At 33.9% G+C, this 13,289-nt stretch overlaps 2 protein-coding genes across 15 annotated transcripts in view; both read left to right on the top strand.

Annotated features, from left to right (window-relative positions):
* LOC102894895 (olfactory receptor 2A14) overlaps positions 1 to 13,289 on the top strand; it is a 311,951-nt gene that overhangs the window by 170,300 nt on the left and 128,362 nt on the right. The gene's annotated exons all lie outside the window — the stretch shown is intronic.
* Positions 8,502 to 13,289, top strand: part of LOC102895142 (olfactory receptor-like protein OLF3) — a 6,155-nt gene continuing 1,367 nt past the window's right edge. Inside the window, 2 exon segments of the mRNA XM_015588278.2 lie at positions 8,502 to 8,648; positions 9,308 to 9,424. Coding sequence (XP_015443764.2) covers positions 8,502 to 8,648; positions 9,308 to 9,424 — 264 coding nt within the window.

Below are 13,289 nucleotides of genomic sequence, written 5' to 3'. Positions count from 1 at the left end.
ATAGAGGGCTGATTTCTGTCCAGAGAGGCAACTGCTGACAGACAGCTTGAAGTACTTTTCCTGACTAACTGAGGTGAGTCATACTTTTATAGGGCAAAGCTATCTCTATCATCTTGGGGCAAAGGAGGTCATGGCAGGAGAGTGAGCTGAGATTGTTACCTTGAAATTTCAAGGGTAAATCTTTGCATTCATTCTTTGAGGGTCTTCTTTCTGTAGTTATAGCTTCGGCCAGGCTTTTAAAAGAAAAATCAGATGAACAAACAAAAAAGGACACCTGTTTTGTGAAAGTTAAACAGAAAAATGAAAAGAAGAAAAAACTCTCATGGTACTACTGCTCTGCTGTTTACCAAGTTTCAGTACCATCATCCAGTGATTATAGTTGCAGGCAATAGATGCAAACTTTGGCTAATTTAAGCAGGAAACCGTTATTAAGAAGTACTAAATAGCTCACAAACTCAGAATTAGGTTTGTAGTTGACCAGTTTTATGAAAAATGGTCAAAAATAATTCTGCAAAACTGGTTCCACAAGGACACCACTGAAATCTTTCCTGGGCCCAGACAGTGTAACTTATGCTGAAGATACCTTACTGCACCGTTATCATTACTGATTCTAGAACCGGACTCACCACTGCCTCTACTGCCAGCCTCACATTTGATTCTGGGCAGTTTCTCCCTCTTTGTGTCACTAGTTTTTGTACCAGATTCTAGCGTGAAAGAATCCAAGTGACAGAGTCTGTGTCACAAGCCTGTGCCCTGCTACAAGGGAGGTTAACGTTTTAGTCTATCCTGAGGGAGATACCCCAGACATAGAAGATTCAGGTGCTGGGTGAAAGAAAAAGTCACGGGAGATGTTGCTTACATTTTACATCTTTGGCTTCCCCAAATCAATGTATTTCCTCCTCCTTATGTTAACAACTCCTACCATTTAAAAAGCTTTCATCTCACACAATGCACATCTAGAACGCACCAGCTGACTTCTCAGATGGTGTCAAAGACTCATTTATCTCCAGGACCATAATTCCTGGGTAAATTTTATGCTTCCCCTAGAATGTTAGAATCTTATACAGATATTCTGTAACCTGTGGACTAATGTGAAAAATATGCCACCATGAACACACCCTATATAAAATGGTAGGAGAAAGGCGATGAAAGAATAAAATTAGTCAAAAACACAAATATACATAGGAAAAATCAAAGAGGAAAATTTGTGAAAGATGCTATATCCTCATTTCTGTGACTGGTCATGTGGTCACAGTGTTTGTGACTTTTCTCCACCACTCATTCCATGATTCATTTGCCTTCACCCAGCTTCACACTTTCTTTTAGTTCTTCACTCAAAGGGTCATCCATGTCTTCATTCTGACAAAACAGAAATGTTGAGAGTGGGCATTAGCTATGTTGAAACATCATGAATCTCAGAGTCTATCTGTTAAATTTCTGTTTTTCTCTTTTTCATTTTATAGGCTTTATTGTTTTTTCAGGGTGGCATTATGTCAGCCAGTGTCAATAAATTAAATTCCTGTGGACCTCCTAGAGACTGTAGGCATTCCTAAGTAGTAGATGCTTATGAAAGACATTCTAGACCTATAGGAGAGAGGACAAGAGTTGTTGATGCAGGGGCAGCACAAGAGGAAACTAAACAATACAGCCATTAAGAAAAACTTGTTTTTTAAAGTTAGACACTGAAATATATTTGAGAGTAAAAATCTGATTCAGTCTTTAATAACCATAAAGATATTCTTGAAGGCTGTCTATAAAACAAACCCTTTGGGACATTTGGGTTTAAAGATTGACTTGTTTCTCTTGTGGAATATAACATTTAATCTCCACAGGCCTTTAGGATAATTAGTCATTAGGGATCAAGGTACTTAATGTGTGTAATCTTAGAACATATGTGAACAGTCATGTCTTTTTGTTAATGAAAAACATCTTGATTTATCTATTTTACCAAATATTCAAAGAAGAATTAACACCTATTCTCAAATTATTCCAAAAACTTCAAGAAGAGGGAAGGCTGATTAACTCCTTTTATGAAGCCACCATTACCTTAATTCCAAAACCAGATAAAGACATTACAAAACAAACAACAACAAACCAATAAACTATAGCCGATACCTCTTGTGAACGTTGATGCAGAAATCCTCAACAAAATATTAGCAAACAATTCAGCAATACATTAAAAATATTATATATTATGATCAGGTTGGATTTATTCCTGGGATGCAAGATTGGTACAATATCCACAAATCAATTAGGGTGATACACCACATAAACAAATTGAAAGATAAAAATCATATGATCTTATTAATAGATGCAGAAAAAGTATTCAATAAAATCCAGCCTCCATTTATGATAAAAACTCTCAGAAAAGTGAGAATAGAAGGAACACACCTCAACATAATAAAGGCCATTTATGACAAACCTACAGCTAGCAACATAATGGGGAAAGGCTAAAAGTGTTTTCCTTAAGATCAGGAGCAAGACAAAGGTGCGCACTTTCACCACTCTTCTTTAACATTGTATCGGAAGTCTTAGCCACAGCAACAAGACAAGAAAGAGAACTAAAAAGTATCCAAATTAGAAAGAAAGAAGTAAAACTCTTGTTATTTGCCGATGATATGATACTATATATAGAGAACCCTAAAAATTCCACCAAAAAACTGTTAGAACTGATGAGTGAATTCAGTAAAGTAGCAGGATACAAAATTAATATTCAGAAGTCAGTGGCATTTTTATACACCAATGATGAACTTTTGGAAAGAGAAATTAAGAAAGCATTCCCATTTACAGTTGCATCAAAAACAATAAAGTACCTTGGAATCAAATTAACCGAGGAGGTAAAAGACTTGGTCTCAGAAAATTATAAGTCATTAAAAAAAGAAATTGAAGATACAAATAAATGGAAGCATATACTGTGCTCATGGGTAGGAAGAATCAATATCATTAAAATGGCCATACTACCGAAAGCAATCTATAGATTCAGTGCAATCCCTATCAAAATACCAACAGCATTTTTCAGAGAGCTCAAGTAAATAATCCTAAAATTTATATGGAGCCATAAAAAACCCCGAATAGCCACAGCAATCTTGAGAAAAAAGAACAAAGTTGGAGGTATCACACTATCTAATATCAAGCTATACTACAAGGCTACAATAGTCAAAACAGCGTGTTACTAGCATAAAACAGATACATTGATCAATGGAACAGAATAGAGAGCCCAGAAATAAATCCATGCTTATATGCTCATTTAATATATGACAAAGGAAGTAAGAATATACAATGGGATAAAGACAGTCTCTTCAATTAGTGGTGCTGGGAAAATTGGACAGATACGTGCAAAAAAAAAAAAAAATCTGGACCACCTTACACTGTATACAAGAAAAAATCTGGACCACCTTACACTGTATACACTGTATACAAGAATAGACTCAAAATGGATTAAAAACTTAAATGTGAGACCTGAAACCATAAAACTTCTAGAAGAAAACATAGATAATAAACAATCTGATATTGCTAATGGTAATTTCAGAAATGTGTTTGGGCAAGGGAAATGAAAAAATAAATGAGACTATATCAAACTAAAAATTTGTTGTGGAACAAAGGAAATCGTCAACAAAATGAAAAGAAAACCGACTGAATGGGAGAAGATATTCAGTTACAATACATCTGATAAGAGATTAATATCCAAAACATATAAAGAACTCATACAACCCAACAACAAAAAAACAATCCAATTAAAAAATGGGCAGAGGACCCGAACAGATATTTCTCCAAGAAGGAAATACAGATGGCCAATAGACATATGGAAAGATGTTCAAGGTCACTAACCATCAGAGAAATGCAAATTCGAACCACCTCACACCTGTCAGAATGGCTATCATCAATAAATCAAAGAACAAGAAGTGGTGAGGATGTGGAGAAAAGGGAACTCCGATACACACTTGATGGGATTGCAAATTGGTACAGCCACTATGGAAAACAATCTGGAAGTTCCTCAAAAAATTAAAAATGGATATACCTTTTGATCCAGCAATTTCACTTCTGAGTATTTATCCAAAGAAAACCAAAACAATAATTCGTAAAGACCTATGCACCCTATGTTCATGGCAGCACAATTTACAATAGCCAAGATATGGAAGCAACCTAAATGCCAATCAACAGATGATTGGATAAAAAAGTTATGGTTCATACATTCAATGGAATGTTACTTAGCTATTAAAAAAAATGAAATCCTACCATTTGCAATGACATTGATGGACCTAGAGGTTATTATGCTGAGTGAAGTAAGACAGGGAAAGATAAATACCATATGATTTCACTTATATATGGAATCTCAGGACCAAAAAGAACAAACTAATCAAAACAGACTCACAGCTATAGAGGACAGTCTGGTAATGGCCAGAGGGGAGGGGGATTGAGGGGCTGGGAGAAAGGGGTGAAGGCTCAAAGAGTACAAATTAGTAGTTGATAGATGATCACACAGATGGGGAGCATGGCATAGGGAATGCAGTTAGCCTTAATGTAATGGCTAGGTGGAGAGCCAGAGGAGAGAGAGAGCAATTAGGGGGATCGTTTTATAAAACTATATAAATATCTAACAAATGTACTGTATACTTGAAACTAATAGTAAAATTAAAAGATCGAATTTGCAAATATATGGTGATGGAGATTTGACTTTGGGCTGTGAACACACAATGCAATATACAGATGATGTACTTTTCAAATTGTACATTTGAAACCTATATAATTTTGTTAACTAATGTCACTGTGATAAATTTAATTAAAAATATAATTTAAAAATTCCTAAGAAAAGAACTCTCCAGGCCCAAATAGCTTCACTGGAAAATTCACTAAACATCTAGAATAGAATTAACATCATTTCTGCCCAATAAAATATATAGAGGAGGAAGGAGCACTTCCAAATTCATTTTATGAAGCCAGTATTATCTTAATAATAATCAGAAGAAGATTGCACATAGAAAGTAAACTACAAACCAATATCCCTCTTGAATTTAGATGTAAAAAATCTTGACAAAGTATTAGAAAACAGAATTTATGAAAAGAATTATTCAACATGACCAAAGTGGTGTTTATTTTAGGAATGCAAGATTGGTTCAATATCTGAAAATAAATCAATGTATTGATTTTTGAACTAAGAAAATATTTATGAACTAAGAAAAACCGCATGATCATATGAACTGATGCAGAAAAAGCATTTGATGAAAGTCAACACATATTTGTGACACACATCATCAGAAAAATAGGAATAGAGAGAAATTTCCTCAACTTGACAAACAGCATTTACAAAAAATCTACAGCTAACACTATACTAAAAGGTAAACAAATCTTTCCCCTTAAGATCAGGAACAACATGGTATATCTGCTCTCAGCATTTTCATTCAACATGGTGCTAGACATTCTAGCCATGCAATAAGTTAAGAAAGAAAATGAAGGCATATAGATTTGAAAAGATAAAACTCCTGGTTTGTAAATAACATGATTGTATAGAAAACGCCAAGAAATCAATAAAAAAATCTAGAACTAATAAGTGAATTCAGCAAGGTTACAGGATATAAAATAAACATAAAGAAATCTGTTGTATATACCAGCAATAGTCATCGCTGGTATGTATATATTTCAGAGGACACTGAAATAAAACATGTAGTACCAATTATAGGAGCTCAAAAATGAAATAATTAGGTGTAATTAAGTACAATCAAACTGTATGCCACTGATGAATGAAATAAAGATTTAAATAAATTGAGAGATATATGATGTTTACAGATTAGACTCAATATGGTAAAGATTTCAGTTTTCCCCAAGTTTTATACATAATTCCTATCAAAATCCCAGAAAGATTTTTTTGTACATACAGACAAGGTTATTTAAAAATTTATATGGAAGTACAAAGGAAGTAGAATAGCTAAGACAATTTTGAAAAAAATGTAAATCAGCTCAATTTTAAGGTTTATTTTATATCTATAGTAATTAAGACTGGTAATAACAAAGGGATAGATACATAGGTTAATGAAGCACAATGGAGAACATACAGAACAGAAATAAACATACAAATATACTCTACTAATTTTTGACAAAGGTGCAAAATCAATTCAATGTAGGAAAGAGACTTTTTAACAAATGATGCTGGAGCAATTGACCATCCATAGGCAAAAAACAAACACACGAGAAAACTTCATTAGTCTTACAAGTTTATAAAAAGAGAAATAATCCAAAGTGGATCATGGACTCGAATGTAACGTGCAAAACTATAAAAATCTTAGAAAAAAACATAGGAAATAAACATTGAGATCTAGAGTAGGTTGAGAGTTCTTATACTTGATATTAAGTATGCTCCTTAAAATGAAAATTAATAAATAGAACATCGATATTAAAAAATTATGCTCTGAGAGAGACTCTGTTAAGAAAATGAAAAGCTACAGGCTGGGAGAAAATGTTTGCAAACCACAAATTTAAAAGGTAACTAGTATCTAGCATACATAAAGAAAACTCAAAGTTCAACAATTAAAAAGCACCTAGTCCAATTAGAATGTGAGCAAGAGACATTTTACTGAAGAAGGTAGATGCCAAATTAGCATATGGAGAGATTTAACCTCATTAACATTTAGGAAAATGCAAATAACTGTCAGAATGGCTAAAATAAAAATAGTGATAATACCAAGTGCTGCTGAGCGTAAGGAGAAATGACCATCCATATGTTGCTGATCAGAATATATAATGATGCAGCCATTTTGGAAAATGGCTTGGCAATTTTTTAAAAACAAAACCAAAACCATAATCGTGCACTGCCAAATAGCCCAGACATTGCATTGTTGGGTGTTTATCTTAATGAAAAGAATATATATACTCACACAAAAATCTGTACATGAATGTTTATAGCAGCTTTATTTTTTAAAAAATTATTTTTAAACTATAGTTGGCATAGGATATATTAACTTCAGGTGTACAACATAGTGATTAGACATTATATACCTTACAAAGTGGTCACCACAAAATGCCTAGTAATCATCTGTCATATATAGTTATTACAGTATTATTATATTCTCTATGCTGTACATTATACCCCTCTGACTTATCCTATAACTGATGGTTTGTACTTCTTAGTCCTCTTCACCTTTTTTACCTTTCCCCACCACTCTCCCCTCTGGCAACCATCAATTTGTTTTCTGTATTTATGAGTTTATTTCTGTTTGTCCGTTTTTTAGTTTCCACATGTAAATGTAATATAGTATTTGTCTTTGAGTTATTTCACTTAGCATAATACCTGCTACGTCTGTTCATGTCACAATTCCATGAACAGACGTAGCAGGTAAAATAACTCAAAGATTTCATTCTTTTTTATGGCCAAGTAATATTTTATCATATACAGCAGCTTTATTTATAATAGCCCCAAACTGGAAACTACCAGATATCTTTCAACATTTTAATGATTAAACAAAGGTGGTACAAACACACCTTAGAGTACTCATCGACAATAAAAAGGTATGAACTTTTGATATACACAACAATCTGGATGAATCACCATAGAATTATGTTGAGTGACAAAAGCCAACTCTAAAAGGGATACACTATATGATTTTACTTATATATTATTCTTAAAATGCCAAAATTATAGATATGGAGAACAGATAGTGATTTTCAGAGGTTAACTGGAAAGTAGGGGCAGAACAAAGTGGGTGTAGCTATAAAATGGCAACACGAGGTGATGGAAATATTCTGTATCTTGACTGTATCAATGCCAATATCTTGGTTATGATATTGTACAATAGCTTTGCAACATGCGAGCATTGAGTAAAATTGGATAAAGGGTAGAAGGGATACTTCTATATTATTTAATATAGCGACATGTAAATCCTCAATGATCAAAATACCAAGTTTTATTAAAAATAAAGTTTGAATCCTTTCATAATGCATCCATGTATCAAATCATCACATTGTACACTTTAAATATACTATAATTTTACTTGTCAATTATACATGGGAAAATCTTAAAAATAAAGTTCGAAGAGGTGTAGAAAATTTTCACCTTTCTGTGCTAAGGATTTTAGATGACCTTATATTTTTTTCCATTTTTTTTAGTAGCTGCGAATATTCCTTTGAAACTTTTTGTAGATTTGAATTTAAAAATCGGTCTATGTGACGTTATTTCTAGAGCTTAGCTAGTACCATGAGAAATATACTAGGATGTCCATCATACTTGCAGTTTGCATAGAAGCCTGTTAGCATCTTTATACATATGTCTGGAAAGTGAATGTGCATGCTTTAAATGTGTCTCTAGAAAAAGTAAGGGTATCTGGAGCCAAAAGGGGAGAATTGGTATTTTCACCAGATTCAGATGCAGCGGGAATCACTGCTCCTTAGATTGGATGATTGAAGACTAAAGTTTGGTTTTGGCTATAGATCATCCTAAAACTTTAAAAAGCTGGTTTCTCTGACTTTTTAGAATGACTTAAGGCTTTAATGAAGGTGTTAGAGGTGGAGGGATGGAGGAGAACAGCCTTCTACCAGAAAGGCAGCATGAAGGCTCTGCCATTGTGAATTGGATGCTGGTAGCAGCAATTAGCATCCTAATGCTTGAGGCTCCTAGTGGGAAATGTCAGGCCTACATTGCCAGTAGAGTTGCTGCCAGAGTTTATTAGGTTTGTGTGGGAGCTGTTTCAGAGCTCCTCCCAGCAGTATCCCTCACAGTTACAATTAGTCCCAGGCACTTTATGAGCCCTGGAGCCCAAGGAATTTGGCATAAGTATTATATATGTTCCATCACTTTGTCGGAAGCAAGCACTCTCTAGGCTAACTTGAACCTAGACTAAAGTAGACATATCTGTCAGGCACTGATAAGCATTTGAGAGGCATAAATATCCTGTGAGAGTGTGAGTTAGAAGGGACAGAAATATAAATGATTTGACTTGTTAGGGACTTTGGATCAGAGATATGAAACATGACTGGTGAAATCTTCTCTTCCTAAGTATTGTAGCAAATGTAATGAAACAATTCTGCATTGCAGAAGCTTTAGGCTTGGGTACTGTTTTTTAAAACAGGCTTCTCCAGGGTTTAGTGCTGACACACAGAAAGACACTTAGGGAAGAAGCCCAGCAGTATAAAATCTTTAGTTAGGTAGTGTCTTGTCTGGCAGGTGTTGGGAATATTCGTATTTTACATTTCCAGACAAGAAAAGATAAATTAGCAATTGCTTTAAAGCCTCCTATCTCAATTTTTTTTGACACAGTGTTTTGATTTCCCTTTTAATAACATAAATTAAGATGTAAGGCAATTGATGTATTATTCAAAGGCCTTCGACACTCAAAGTGAACTGGAGCTAGGATTTAGGTCTCCTGACTCTCATCCCAGGGTTGGTCCCTTTAAAAGTGGCTATAAGAATTGCACTGTGGAGACTTTCCAGACTGAGGTAATTTTACTGCAATAGAATATTCTAGTCTTAGCTTATAAGGAACAAGAAATATAAAGGTGAGAACTGAAGCGAGACCATTAAAAATATCACCAAAAGTAAGTGTCAGGTTGCACATCTTTGAGAAACTGAGCGTAAAAAGTTGGACACAATTAAGTGAAGATTCAGGTAACCAAATCAGACTAAAAGTTAACATGACCAGAAAGAGAAATAATCAATCGTTCTTTTAGGATCTCAAACTTGTCTAGAGATATTACTCAAAGGGCCCTGGGTTCTCTGTTTTCATACATTAGGATGATCCAAATATTTCTGCTCAGGATGGGCACACTCAGTGTCTACATCAATCAACTCTTCAGTCACGAGTCAGAGAAATTGTTCTCTATGAAATTGCCATTTCCATGGACAGTTCAACTTTATAAAGGTATGGCTCTGAGTTATTTTGACCAGCAAGAAATAAACATCTGCAGGTCGTGAGACCTACCTTCATGTGTTCTGCTTCTGTATTCAGAACTTTTACTTGTCCCAGCCAAAATTGTTAAGACCCCAGTACAGAAGGTGAAATAAATTTTAGGCTAAATGGAAAGATTTTATTTAAACAAAAATCATAACTTACCAAAGTTTAACTATTTAATTAGTTGTATTAACTTATATAAAATGTGTTGTAAGGAATGTGAAAACATTTTTTTGTTTCCATTTCTCTGTTATAGAAGTCATTTTGTTTCTATTTGCTATAACTGGATAATGGGAGAAGGCACTTGGAGATACTTTTAACTAGAGTCACCAAAGGTTATGTTTTAACAACGGGCAATTGGTCTTTGCTGTTCATGCCTCATACTTCATTTTGCCTATAATTTCAATATCATTCTCTATCCCTCCCCCATTTGTAAGGGTCTCAGCTTTCTACTCTTACATGATCTATTTACAAAGTCATAGTAAGGTCAGGTATTTCATATTTTAAAAATCTCACTTAGAGTAATTACTCTAAAAATTTCACAAAGGGGATGACCTCAACATAAAGGAATAAATGTAGATACTATTATTGTTTTCTTAATCTACCAGGTGTCCAAAAAGGGACTCTGTGACTGTAGAAAACATGAATATTTAAATGTCAATTAAAATTTAAAATATTATGCAATTAAGACAGTGGACTTTAGAAACAAATACGCTCTTTGATGGATTAAAAGTAATTAGCTGACATATCTTTGAAAGGTATTTAAGTATTAGCATGACATTAGAATGCTTTGCTTTAACGCATGCACATGATAATAAATGCTAAAATTAATATAATAAGAGATAGGGCAGGATTTTATTAATAAGTATTTGGACACTCTCCTGCCCAGTATGTACTTAATTCTGTAACCAATTAGATATCACAAGATATATTTTTGTATTTAAGGGGTATGATTAATTTTTTATTTTAGAGTGGTCATTCTGGTAGAAGAGTATCGGCTGGTTTGGAGTGAGCATAGGCCGAATCAGTCATATTCAAAAGGAAGTTTTTGCACATTTTCAGTTGGGAGGTGATGAGGCATGTGTTAGTACATTAGCACTGTGAATGAAGACAAAAGGAGAGGTGGGAGATATGTAACACAATGAAAGAAAATGATTTATTCTATGGAATGTTGATGCAGAGGGAAAAATTAAACATGATGCCTTGGGAGAGTAGCAGAATTTTAGTCTCTTGCTAGAAATAAAGGAGTCAGGAGAGAATACAGTTTGTAGAGAAATAAGTTGATAATGAAATATTTGGGAAACATTCATTAAACTGTTGAAGAAAGCATCTGGACTTTTGGAGAGAAGTCTAGGAGGAAAGTGTAGAATGGAGAGTGAACCATATAGAGTTGATAATTATTATTATAATTACAGGTAAGTCCTGCAAGGAAGAGCTGTAAAAATAAAAGTACAAATTCTGAGAGCATGTCCTTAGAAAATGCTCACAGTAATGGAGCAGGAGAATTTAAAATAATTATCTAAGAATACAAACAAAATCAGGACAAAAGAGCATCATAGAATTGAGAATTTGAAGGAACAAATAGTTGATTAAACAATAAGTAAAAAACTAAAGTAGAATAAAAGTCTTTGGATTTGATGATTAGAAAACCATGGGTGACCTTCAAGAGTGCAATTTTTATAGGTTAGTGAAAGTGGAAACCAGATTTCCATAGCTGAAAGGATGTATGTTATAAAGAAATCCAGCAAAGGGACACTAATCATTTGAGAATTCTGTACATAAAAGGAAGAATTAGAATGGTAATTAATATAACAAAGACTTTTCCCTTCAGGTTGGGCCTGAATAATTTTTACAGTAAGAGAAAAGGAATCAATCAGGGTCAGGAGTGTCCCAGAGTGGTAGAAAGAGGGAGAGTAAATGAAGGAATAAGATCCTGAATGTGATCAAGACCTTGAAAGGAAAGATCACCCAGTTATCACTAAATGGTGGACATCTGCCCTAATTCAGTCACTAGGAATTGTATATCTTCAACACATCAATTTCTTCAGTGACTCTTTCAGTTGGCCAATATATCCACATTTTACAGATTAAAAAATACGAAGCTCAGAGAGGCTAAATAGCTTGCTCTAGATCTTGGTAAGCAGAAAAGAATAGATTGAAAGCAGGAAATGTTAGGTCTGGAAGCTCACACTTTCTCTGGGATGTGACACTGTCACTCGTTTGTAGTGAGACAAGCTCTGTAGTAGAGAAATGTGCCAGCGGGTGGGAGGAGCACAGTGAGTTCTCCAGGCATTTTGCATGTGTAACAGAAGAGCAAATGATGTGATGATATTCTGTTCTGTTCTACTTGAGCATGACTAACATAGGGAAGTGTAATATTCACTCTTGAGATCACAGCATCTAACAGAGATGACACTTTAAAGATATTAGCCAAATTAACAAAATGAAATGTCTACTTCTGATGCACATGGGCTAGTCGACAAAAGTGAACAGATTTGTTTTCCTCTTTCTATGTTAGAAAGCCTGTGCAGCCATTTTCATACTTTATTTTTTACTGAGACAAGAGCTAGAGTCGTAGAAAATTAATAAGAGCAACTCAGAATTAGTAAAGCATGGTAGAAAAAGAAAAAAAACAAGATGAAATTATCACTTCTTTCTCTCCTTCCTAAGATGGAGATACCAAATTCTCATAAAGACCCTGGAATTTCAAAGCATCCAAGCTACCTTTTAGACTTCAAATTTATCAAAGGTTTTGCTTTCTTTCTTTCTTTTTTTTTTTTTAATGTCTGAAATTGTGGCGGGGACGTGAGAAGAAAGCACAACATTTGTTAGTTACTCTATTTTTCCTAAGGCAGAGTTCATGCTACAATTGATATCCATACTACTGAAGTACTACTAGCAGTAACAGTTAATAAAGTACTTTCTCCATAAGTTGTTTACATTTGCATTTATATACTTGTAAGTTATATAACATTATTCCATTTTGTATGTAAAAGTTTAAACCTTTAATCCAGTAATACACCTAGTAAGTCATAAAAACAGGTTTCATATTTAGGTTTTCTAATTCTAGAACTCTCTATGAGACACCAGTCTTATTTGCAGTAACAGTTAATAAAGTACTTTCTCCATAAGTTGTTTACATTTGCATTTATATACTTGTAAGTTATATAACATTATTCCATTTTGTATGTAAAAGTTTAAACCTTTAATCCAGTAATACACCTAGTAAGTCATAAAAACAGGTTTCATATTTAGGTTTTCTAATTCTAGAACTCTCTATGAGACACCAGTCTTATTTTCAGTATACAGCTATATCTTCCTTTTTTTTTTTTTTTTTTTAAATCTCATTAGCTCAATAACTGATATTGAATGGCAACTGGTAAATTTATTTTCAGGAAAGTTTAAAAGAAATCA

The sequence above is a fragment of the Pteropus alecto genome, unplaced genomic scaffold (assembly GCF_000325575.1).
Source record: "Pteropus alecto unplaced genomic scaffold, ASM32557v1 scaffold22, whole genome shotgun sequence".
NCBI classification, from domain to species: Eukaryota; Metazoa; Chordata; class Mammalia; order Chiroptera; family Pteropodidae; genus Pteropus; species Pteropus alecto.
The sequence above is the reverse complement of the archived record's forward strand: the minus strand, read 5'-3'. Positions and strand labels throughout refer to the sequence as shown.